Consider the following 12,243-nt stretch of genomic DNA (forward strand, 5'->3'; position numbering starts at 1 on the left):
CCACTACTGCTGACTGCATTGGGAGAACAAAGAAGAGATTGGGTTTGGGTATAACCCTCTGCCTTGGCAAATGATCAACATTCCATTTGCTTCTTGGGCTGCTATTGAGCACTGACCAAGCAGTACTAGCCATCCTTGTAGCATTTTTAGACATGCTTGGCGATGCCCTTAAGGACCACTGATAGCTCTGAAGCAAGACTTCATTTAAAAGAAAAGAAAGCCAAGTCAGCTCTTCCACACTGTACCATAATTACAGGTGCACCTGCTGAATTTTTTCTTTAGAACAGAATCTACTAATTCTCATAACACAAATGTCAGGCTTACTGATTTATAGCTGGCCTCAATCTCTCTCTGGAAACCTTTTTTAAAGTTCTTCCCACATTCACTCTCTTCCAGGTGTAGGGTTCCAGCACAGTTTTTAGCATGTAAGTAAAAGCTGCAGTTGGTGGCCTAACTACTCCACTTTAAATTCCTTTAGAGTTTTTGAATGAATATTCTCTGGTACCTGCAACTTACTACTGCTTCTTTTAACTGTTCACACTATTGCATCTACAAGCTGCTTCAATATGATCCACTCCTCAGTGAGTTCCCCAGAAAGAAGCGTCCTGGCATGGTCACTGCATTAAACACTCATGCGGAACTTGCATTTCATTTCCCTGCTATGGCTGGAAACTCCTTTTGTAACTTGATCACCTACTAGCCCTACAGATTTCTTTGGCTGGCTTCCTGCTGTAGGCAAGTTTGAAAAAGGAATTATTCCTTTTATGCCTGTTGCAAGTTTGACAAACTACCTTTTGGGTTGGCTTCATTCCATTTCTTAGGTTTAACTTGCTCACGTTTATGAGCTTTCTTAGTTTTCTCACTTGCATACTATGTCAGCTTTTTGAATGGTGCCTCCTTGCTTTTAATAACCTCCACTACCCCACTGTCAAGCCATGCCAACTTTCTTTGGCACTTTTTCAAGTGCTTTGATAGGAGGCATGCAAGCATTCGCTCTGAACTTTGAATACAACGTTCTTAAATAGTCCATGTGCAGCCTGTAAACTCAGCTGCCTGGCTTCAGTTTCTATTTAACAGCCTTCCTCATTTTTATTTAGTTCTGGTTTTTGAAATTAAGAGCAACAGCAGTGGGTTTTTCAGCCTCTGTTGCTCCTGGGAGGTCGTTAACCCTAATGATGTTATCTTCGATGCAGAACCCCTTTAGATCAACGTTTTGGAGCTTGTTATTCAAAACCAAATCAAAAGTTGTTTCTTCTCTCACGAATTTCTTGACTAGATGCTACAACAAGCAGTCACTGATCATATGTAATGCTAGTGCCTAACACTGAGGTTAAATTCTGAACCAGTTTCTCAACAAAGCAGGAAACATCACCTCACAGTCTCTTCATTGGCTCCTGTGCACACCACCCGTTTGGAAAACAAAACTCCACAGATCCTGATTTTCAGGCATATTTTGCCTCTGTTACACCTTTGCTACCATACTAGTTGACTACAGCTCTTACCCAGGAGCCCGTGCAAGGCTTTGCCAGGTCAGGCACCTTTGGGCTCAAAAAACCAAGTCATCCCATTGCTCTCTGAAGAACTAAATCTGCACAAATACCACAAAAATTATCAGGCAGCCATATACTGATGTAGAGCAAAGTCTTTAATACCTGCAAACCACAGAGTATTAACATCAGATTAATTTTTAGCTTGTATCTCCTCAGAAATCAAGTACAGTGGAGTGGATGAAGGGACATCTGATCACACTGCTAGGCTAAGAGTCTCTCAAAAACTCATAGATGACACTATTCACACACTCTATAAACGTAATGCTTTTCCTTTCTGAATTAAAGCAAGCTGCACATCTCTTAACACCTATTTATTAAAAACCCTTAGTAGACAGGCACAAGTGAATTGAGGAAAGCTGGCAAGTCATTCGGTTAGATCATCAGGCCTTGAGAAGGCCTTACTACTTAGTACACCGACATCCCCCAAAAACCAAGTGGTCTGGGGACACCAGAGGAGTGAACGGCAGAAAGAAAAACGAAAAGAAACAAAACAGATGAATGGATAGAGGGGAAGTCAAAAGATAGAGGTACTCTGAGAGACTGCAGGCAGGAACAGAAATGGTTCGAAATATGCTTTCAACACAGGTGACCACCCACAGGACTGACTGTTTTCCAAAGTATTCAGTTTCAAAACTGGCTGTTTCTGAACAGTTGCATCTGACACAGCCTGTTCGCACAGCCTCAGCGGAGCCTCCACCTGCCTTTTCTGCCTCCCTTCCACCTTGGTGTTTAATCCCCACTCAGCTGACCGCACTGCCCTTGGGTTCATCTTACAAGTCCTCTTCACAAGCACGTGCCAACTTGGTTTGCCTGGATTGAAAATACATTTGGAAGAACACCGCATTTTCTGCTTTATAGCCAACCAGTGGTAATCCCCAGACTTAACCCTAAGGCCAAATACTGGTAAATCAGTCAAAATAGAGAAGACTGAAATTCTATCTCTTGTAGAAGTCAGTAATAAACAAATACTTTCAGTGAGGCCAGGCATCTATCAAATCTTTCTTCAGTCCTGACAATCCCTGTAGATCTGATTCTGCCCAAATTTCTTCACTGTGTGTCTTCCACACAACTATTCTGGCAAAAACTCAACAGCCACAACCCTCCCACCCCACAAATCGCAGAGCACCTGCGACTGCTGCCTTTCTGCACTACAGCGCTTACCACAACTCTACAATGGTAGTAATTGCTACAGCTTGACACCAAAAGAGCAAATACTACAGAATGCTCATTTTGCGACCAGAACTCCTACAAATCTGAGTAAACATGTTCCAGAAATGCACTTGAAATGCTTGAATACATACCTGTCATCCAACTCTATCCTTTTCATGCTGTGGAGATGCAAGACAGCTAGTATTATGGCCACCAGGAATATAACAGCACAGCATACACCTACACTGATATAAAACACACGGGTAGAAGTGGTGGGAGCGGCATTGACAGGATCAACTGAAATAGAGAGGTGTAAAGTTAATGAACTTTTATCAGAAAAAATCCAAATAAAAAAAAAAGACAACAAAAAAACCCAAACAAACCACAAAACAAACAACATTTTGCTAGCTCCCAGCAGGCTGACATGTCAGGAGGGCAGTGCTGCTGTCCCCAGACTTGCCCCTGGTGTCTGCCACCCAGGTCTGGCAGAGCAGGGAACAGCAGCTGGCCGGCAGAAGTGACCCCAGAAGAGTGGCCACCACAGCTCCTGCTGCAGCAAAGCAGGGCAAGGCCCAGCAAGCCACCCTATGCCTCCATTTATTCACTGAGACAAAAGGAAGGTTCCTACTGAAGGATAAAAGCCAGCCAGGACCCTCCTAAAATGCTCTAAAAGGGACTTGTTAGTCCTGCCAGTTCTACCTCGCACAACCCCTCAACCCTCCTCCATGGCTCCCATGCTGCAAACACAGTAGGAGCACGGACAAACCTTGCCTCCAGCTCAGCTGAGCCCCAGCGCAGCAAGTGGCACAGACTTGCTTGTTGGGGCTGGAAGAGCAGGAGTCACCTGCACTCCAGGACACACACCGATACAGTAAATAAAATGAGATTAATACCTAGATGGAGTGTGATAGCGTGCTTAGTCACTGACTGAATGTACCAGAGCACACAACATCAGCTTCCCCTCCTGATTTTAGGGTACGATGGGTGGATTACAGCCCCCTGACCTGAATCGTAATGCAGCAGTGTTAACAGGGCAGTTAATCCTCCTTTTTTGAAAAAGAAATCTCAACTGCTGCGCATTTTAGGGCAGAATTCTGCAGTTGCAGCTGGGCAGCAGAGGGCTGCCTGCTGCACTAGCCCTGAGCTGGTGCTAAACAGCAGCGTGCGCAGCGGGACTGGAGGCAGGAAGAGGCAGTAGCCCCAGCCAGCCCCAATTTTAAATCATGCATCGTGGAGAACAATTGCCCTGGAAGAGACAACAGGTGGTAGAGAGAAAACTGCAATGCGCTCCACTGCTTTCCAAAAGCGTCCTGGCAAAAACGTTTACATTTTGGAGTACTGCAGAGGCAGAGCACAAGTCGATAGTATTTTCAGCTAGAGAAGGAATGACTAAAAGGAACTACCTCATCCTATTCATTCAATACTGGCAATTTTAAAGCAGCAAATCGGACAGGTCCTAAAGTCAAGAAAATAGATCACAGTCATGTACAGAAACCAGAGCACCTACCTAAGATGTGATTAAAAAAAAAAAGTTGTTAGGAGACTTGGAATAGGGCTTTTTCCCCTTCAATAGTATATATACCCAGTTAAAAGAATTAATTACAAACAACTCCACTAAAATACTGGGTATAGTACAGACTACCTGGGGAACATTTTCATAGGGAAAGCTGTGGAAACCGAAAGAACATCAGAAGTTTTTCATTTTTTATACCCAAAGCTGTACACTCTGAATTACTTACAGATAGCCTTGCTGCTGTTTTTATCAGATGTCGGAGATTTTGCTTCTGGTTCAAGCTCTAAACAGATCAGAGAAAACCATTAAGTCTGGTATACATTTATTACTGTAGCCCTTCACAGGAAGTCAATTGCCTTATTTATGGAAAAACAAGTCTGCTTTTCCAAATAGGTGAGCTGACTTAAAGACTACAGTTATCTCTAGATTTCCGTTTTGAATACCTAACCACTGTATAATAAAAATCACACTTAAGACACATGGGTCAGATATATTTCACCACTGACAGACATGTCCATTGAGGCTGTGCTTGAACCTACTGAATCCACCTACCTCAAAAAACCCTCCAGCTCGTCCACCAAAGCCCAAAGCAGCAGACAGCAAAAAGAGGAGATGCAGGGTATATGAGTGTATGCTAAGACACTAAACAACAAAGACCTCACAGAATCAGTTACTACAGTATAGAAAATAACTTCTTGAATGTTCAGTCAATACTACCCTGACCTTTTGGAAGAAATTCTGGCTCCAGAACTTATCCTAGGAAGAAGTTAGAGTGCTGCCATGGGCACTCTTCCTTCTCAACTGATGCTACAGTTATGAGTCTTTTGAAAGTGAAGGATGAAAAAGGTAATGCCTATTTAAATACCCATAAATATGGAACGAAAGGCATGAGGAAAATACTCAGGTTCCTGTGTGAAAGTAGTCCTTAAGGAAGATTTATCCCCCTTCTAAAGTGACCAGACTCATCGCAACCCAAAAGGAGCAGTGGGAACGCAGGCTGTGGAGTTTACTTCACATGAATCTCACTGAGGTTCACACACAGCTGAGGCACCACAGTGGACTTCTGTGGCTGTGAAGGCGCAGACCCACTTGCACAGCCCCCTTCTTGCTCCCAGCTATGAAGAACTGCTTCCTCCCCAGCACAGCCTCTTCCAACTCCTTAGTACACCCATTCAGCCTGATAAACTTGTGAAAAAAGTAATCTGGCGGAAGGGAGGGAAAAAGAAGTATCTGGGTTTTTCCTCCTTATTTTCCCCTTTTTTTAACTGTAAGAGGAACTATTATGAATGCCTTAAGCAAAACCGCTAGCAAGTTCCTGCATACTGTTAACTTATGCATTAAATGAAATCAGAAATCCTCAGATGTTCTATACCAATCAACACACATCAAAAAAAGTCATTGACATTTTTATGAACCCACAGAAACATGGTCTTTGTAGGAATCACTTCTGCATAATTTAGGAAGTGGCTCACTCACACACCCAGATAACTGTGTGGTGCCTAAGGAAACCTCTTCTGCACATTCAGCAGCACAATAAGGTATGAATGCGTAAGCAGTGCCGATTTCCCCCACTTAGAACATTTTAAAAAGTACCTAGGAAAACATGACAGTAAAAATGTCAACATTATCAGCAAGACCTCCATTTTCACTAGAGATAGACTTCAAATTCAGACTGGTCTTCCTGTACCATCCATGCATGAAACATGATTATCACATGTGCTAAAACAGCCAGGCTAGCTCTTTCACTCACACCTTGCAGAAGTTCATCCTTAGACTTCCATACCTCAGAGCAGTGACAAACCTGCCTCCAAAAAGCCAACTACTGTCCTCAAATGCTCCAAGTAAACTGAATAGAGCCAGGAGAAGCATGTAAATAGAAAGGTGGCCATCCTCAAATGCTGCCTGAGAACAGAACACCACAGCCATTTTTAAGGAGGGTACAGTTCTTGGCATTCTCCAAAATAATTTTCTTCTGATGCCTACGAAAATACTTCTAGGAAGCAGCAACAGGAGATAGCAACAATCCAGGAATAAGTTGGGCTTGCAGATTCCCAAGGCAAAACACAGAAGAGTCCATCGGGGCTTTCTTGAAGTCTGCATTAGGTATGAGGATCACTTTGTACTCCAAGTCTGAAAGACGAACACCTGCTTACATTTACTAATAGCCAATTTTTAGTTTATCACACTTTATAAACTAAGTAGATTTTGATGGTAATTCTTAGATCAATTTCAATATTCATGAGAGTGCTGCAGTTTTGAGTAAACTAGTTCCTTCCAAGCACAACAGGGAAAATGCTTTTTGCTACATATGTCAAAAGGTCAGTCAATGCAGCAGAATGCTTGGGGAATTGCTTCATCCATCAGCTTCTGCTTTTACCAAACGGCCCCATTCATCTCTGAAAGGCAAAATGTTACCTGGTTTCTTCCCATCCTTTCCGACATTTACTCTCAGGAACTGTTACTCCTGTCCTGGATCATATACCTTAACACTCCTTTTTCCTAAGATACTTCAACAGTAAAAGCTTTTTAGTATTTGAAACTTAATGTCTTACTTTTGTAGCACATTTTCCTTCGTTTGAAATTTAAAACTGTGATGTTTTTTGATGAATTAATTGTCAAGTTGAGCTGCATTAGTATTGTGACCTCAGAGTCAAGTCTGCCAGTGCAGGAGAGTTCAACACGGAACACTGCAAACAGAGAACATATCAGCATTACAATTAACTTCAAGCACTTATCAGACATTGTGGTGAAATAACATTTAAACAATAAGAGTCTTTTCAAATTATGTTTATAATGTACATTTTTTAAGAACCTGCTATTAAGAAATGCTATTCTAGTCTTCAGTGCCTTGTCATTTCAGACAAGCATTAAAGGGCACATAGTTTAAATTAATATGAGTTATATTAAAAGTTTACAGATTACTAAAACTGTAATTGTGGATAAATGACTGTTAGTCATCCATTAGTTAGAGTGCCGTCACAAGAGAAACCTCAGTTATCACAGAAAACCAGAAAATTTAGTTTTACAGTTTTACTCATTGCTTTTTCAAGTGCTATGAAGATGAACTTTCTTCACAACCACTGGGTTTAAATATTTTGGTCTCTGCAAATCTGACTGGAATCAAAACTTAAAACTAATATGACATTATTTAGTTTCCAGTTTATATACCAGTACTATTTATGCCAACAGAGCAGACAACAAGCCTAATTCCCCAGTGCCTACTTTCACAAAGAAGTGGTACACAACCAAAACATCAATATATTTTATTGCCCCTTGAGTATCTAAAAGAGCACAAGACAGTGAGGAATCACACTTGAACAAGAATGAATTTGCACATTTTCTGAAAAAGATGCAACTGTATCCAGTATAAATTCTATGGAGGAGCTGGCATAGACACAAAATAGTTTTCTCAGTCTTAAACTTACCATAAACACTTTAATGTATTAACTCCCACCCACACATCCTGAAATGTCATCTTTATAAGCTAGAGAAATTAAAAGGTGTGGATTTTAAAATCCATGCAATTGTTGTTTATTATTGTTGAAAAGAGAATGGGAACCTTGTGTGTGCACTTACACATCAAAAATCATGTTTCCCTTCCAGGAAAATTTCTGTGCTCCAATAAACAAGGTGAAAAAATTATCATCTCAGACTAGTAGTCTCACTGTAGAATACCCTTTTAGCAATGTCGTAACTGTTGCAGAAGGCCTGTAAACATATTATGTTTACTAGAGAAAAATTATGCTCTTACACAGCACTACACACATCCTGGAAAAAACAAAGTACCACCAGAAATCAGTATTAGTATCAGCACTAGCTGTGCACTTTTGGAGGGTGGGGACTTTACCTGAAAGGCTGCGAGGAACTTCTCCTTGTAGAGAAATGTTGGCCTGGGGCATAGCCATAGCCATGGGATTATCTACCTGAAATCCCAGTTTATACTCAACCTGTAACGACAGTTGGGAGACAGAAAACACGTAAGAAATCTCTACAGTAGTAAAAAGAAATGCTGCGTACCTTTTCATAATTCCTCTTGAAATTAAAGAAAAAACCTGTATCTTATTTTCAAAGAATGCTGGTGATTTTAGGTGTCCATATCCAAAGTTTCTTGTATAAAGTCTAAATATCAGACTTCTGTGACAGTTCAGTTTAAGAAATCCAAAATAGAAGCCAGTCTTGAAATCATTCTTGAAAATTTGGGGCAGAATTTAAAGTGCTGTATTAAAAAAAAAAAAAAAAACAACAACAAACAAACCCACACACCACAAACCTCACTTGCTTTAAACTTACTTGTTTGAAAGGCAGTTTGTGAAAACCATAGGAATTAAAAAAAAAAATCTCATCCTCTAGTCAGTTTTATAAACTACACAGCCAAAATTCTTACAAAGTTTATTCAACTACAGTCAAGATTTTGTTTCCACTTAAAAGAAGCTGATTCTGCAAATACTCATTCAAGAAAAGTATCGGATCTATTGTCATAAGCTCCTGTTGGAAACTCATACTATCCCTCCACACTCAGTTAAAGGAATTTGGTTGGACTTTCTTTGCCCCATTAGTTTCTCCGCCACCCCTCCAACACATAATAGGATACAGTTATGTTATCAATTTATTCTTCAGTCAAGATCCCAAGGGCAGAAACATAACCCAGTTTCTGAGCTCCTATAAACTGCACTACACCCATCCTACAAAGTTAGCACAATGTCAAACAGTGCAATCACAATAATGGAATCAGGACTACAAGCTCAAAAATTCCTATTCAAAATTCACAGGCAGGCCAAAGGAAACTCAGGATAAGGACAGTGATGCAGGTAGTTCATGGCTGAAGTTGTAACAAGGAAAATCCTTCAAAGTTCTTACTCAAATGGCAAGTGACTGAACTGCCTGCGAAGGAAGAATACAGTGTCAAGTAGAAAGGGCTGGCTTACACTCTACCCAATGTCTCTGCAGGCCAAAATTCACCTCTTGTAAGAAGTTATACCTCAAAAAGAACACTGGTAGAAGGGATCTTCAGAAATTGCATTGGTGGGGTTGTTAAATATTACTGTTCCTACTGCAGTCTTTCCTACTTAAAAACAAAAGAATAACCATCCCTCAACTACTTCTTTTAAAAAAAAATAATATCTGCCAGAGACTAAACACATCAGTTCATATACAAAAATAAATTGTTAAGCAACTGGAAATCCTTCAAAATGTAAGAGCATACGCAATCTTTATGACAGCTGTTGCTGCATGCTCCAGCCATGGCGATTAAGTGAAATAAAAATCCCTTCCCATTTAACCGGGGCTCGGTAATAACATACTACACACTACTTTTATAGGTTCTTCTCGTCTCCAGACATATGTTTCTAGAAAACTCTGAAACATGATAGCCCTACATTTCATTTCCAGAGGCTTCACTTCATAGTTGCCCCTCCTGTGTGTTCAACGCACCACCAGAAGTGATTCCACTGCCAGTAGCTTGTTTGTATATACATGTAGCTTGCCAGAAACAAGTATAAAATACTCCAAAAGTAGTGCTTAACCTTTCTAAAACAAGAAAGGAACAGTCTGGATATATATCATCTTAACTTATTGCCTGCAACCGTATATAAATAATTCTTTAGCACCTAGCATATGCTAATTTTGCAAAGAAAAAAGCCATTACATTACAACAGCGAGTATTCACTAAGCAATACAGATCATGCATCAAGTACTCAAACACAGAAGTTATACCTGCTTACCTTGGATTTAGCATGCCAGCTGAAGTGAAGATTATTGGTCTCACTGGGTATTAAGAGATTGAAGGACAATGCATAGTGATTAACCACGTCATTCCTCACATAAGACAACTCTGCATCAAGACCTGCAATGAGAAAGAAAAGAGTAAGATGAGGAAGAACAGGACCAGCAGTAACACACTGGAAGAAACAACTCTCAGTGCCACCAGCTTCACTCGCATTTGAATGTTTAAGCAAATACTTCCTCAAGTTCATAAATTCAATCGCAGGTTTGGAAATCAAGGCTCATGCGCATCAGCATTAAGCAAAGTGCTTCAAGTTCTTAGAAAGCAACAATTTCAGAGAGACGCCACAGCCTAACAAACAGGAAAAACCTGGAATGTAATGGAAGGAAATATGACTTTTCATGCAGTTCTCCAGAAGAATCATTACCGACCCTCCTGAATGCACCCCTGTCTGCTGCTGGGCATCAACAGGTCTAGTTTTGGTCTTATTTACAACTGTGTACAGTCTAAACAAATTGCTTAGGATTATCTAAGCTTGTTAATTGCAGGTAATTCTTCTTGAAATAGCTCACTTTGGAGCCTGAGTCACATAAACTTTATGGAATTGACTTCAAGGTAATATAGATCAAACAAAAAGCACACAGTGAGAGAAGGAATGACATTTGTACACCAATATTTTGTGTCTACCCTTTGCCTTCTAAACATTTTAATAAACTTAAGAGAATTGAAAGACCCACAAAACCATTTATTACAGAGCACTTAGCTGCATTTTTGCAAGACATACTCTAATATAATAAATACTAAAGCTGCCATTATCTTTTGCAGCACACATTCCAACATCACACTAAATGCAGGGTAGGACCCTAAGGCTTGCACTGGGTGTCATCAGCAATTAGTGGTAAAGTAAGCACTACAAGTTAACCCCCTTCCTATAAAATTAATCCCAACTCCGTATCCTCAGGACAAAACTGTACTGTATTTGTAATCAGTACCATTATTTGTTTCATACAACTTTTCCTCCGTTGCTCCCAGTTAAATGTTATCCAGGCTCAGCAATACAGCAACACACTAAGAAGACAGACACAGGTGCACACTCCAAGCAAAAGCTACACAGAGGGAACTGAGTCCAATTAAAGTATTCACAGTACAACTGGGAATGGAAATACTGGAGCTATTTTTATTATGGCTAGAAAGTCAAGAAAACTGGACAGGTAGGACTCCAAGATGACAGTATTCAAGGCATGCTGAAGTTATTCCAAGAATCTAGGGAATCATGAAAGTTTATTGGTTTGGGGGTTTTTTAAGAAAGAGACAAAAAATATCAAAGATAACTATTGAACTGTCTGGACAATCTGCATTTGAAGGGAGAATTAACTTGAGAGAAATAATTCCTCCTGTTCGGTGCAAAAACTGGGCACAGATCAGCGCAAAGCGATAAGTATTCTCTTATTCCACAACGTGATTTAATCCACCTTGTTTTCACAAGATATTGAAATACAGTCAAGACATTTCTCTTCACTGTCGTGGCTGTTAACCACTTTTACTCCCCACTGGCTCATTAGTGTCCTGAAACTTAATCACAACGCAAGAGTATATAACCACAGATACCGGGGAGTGGCAAGTGGGAGAACCCCAGAGACTGGATGCATAAAAGGAATCAACAGAACAGAGTAATCCCAGGAACAAATGCTCTCAAACAAGATCTTGAAATAGAAAAAGACACAGGTGATGCCTTAAGTGCTGAATGTAATCAGCCTGAGACAGTATATATAAAAAAGTTAAACCTTTCTACTCCAATTTGTCTGTTTCCACTCAATAGGTGGCAAATGCAAAAGCGTATCCACCAGCAAAATAGGAAGGAGGAACCACACACACACACACCTTGAAACAAAATAAAACTTTAAAAAACACATGAAACCGCAAACATCCAGAATAGCTTGCCTAGATAATTTTGGCTTGCTTATACGTGAAATCTGTCTCAGAAAACATGGAAGGAACGTGGAGAAGAGCTCACAACCATCAGACAATTACCATTAGATCCAACCAAGAAGATGGGCATAAACTTACTGAACAAAGTATTGAAATCAAACCCAGGAAGTACAAATTACTAAAAAAAAAAAATCAGGAGGACAAAAGGATTTGCAGGTAAAACAATGAAAGTGTAGCAAGGGAACTGCTTTTGGAATAAATAAAAACTTGTCTTGCTGATAAATGGTCACACCAGTGATTAGAGGTTGACAAAAGCAACATTTCAGAACTTGTAACACCATGAGATTTTCAAGGTGATAACCCTTGATTTAATATAAACT

The 12,243-nt window shown here is 40.2% G+C and overlaps 1 protein-coding gene across 2 annotated transcripts in view; it reads right to left on the bottom strand.

Annotated features, from left to right (window-relative positions):
* The window catches only part of RYK (receptor like tyrosine kinase), a 65,315-nt gene that overhangs the window by 36,161 nt on the left and 16,911 nt on the right, over nucleotides 1-12,243 (bottom strand). For both annotated transcript variants that reach the window (XM_055723727.1, XM_055723728.1), the window contains exons 2-6: nucleotides 9,933-10,054; nucleotides 8,060-8,159; nucleotides 6,765-6,899; nucleotides 4,439-4,495; nucleotides 2,852-2,996 (exon numbers count right to left, since the gene is read on the bottom strand). In XM_055723727.1, coding sequence (XP_055579702.1) covers nucleotides 2,852-2,996; nucleotides 4,439-4,495; nucleotides 6,765-6,899; nucleotides 8,060-8,159; nucleotides 9,933-10,054 — 559 coding nt within the window. The remainder of the gene's footprint in view (nucleotides 1-2,851; nucleotides 2,997-4,438; nucleotides 4,496-6,764; nucleotides 6,900-8,059; nucleotides 8,160-9,932; nucleotides 10,055-12,243) is intronic.

Source organism: Falco cherrug, chromosome 11 (assembly GCF_023634085.1).
Source record: "Falco cherrug isolate bFalChe1 chromosome 11, bFalChe1.pri, whole genome shotgun sequence".
Taxonomy (NCBI): domain Eukaryota; kingdom Metazoa; phylum Chordata; class Aves; order Falconiformes; family Falconidae; genus Falco; species Falco cherrug.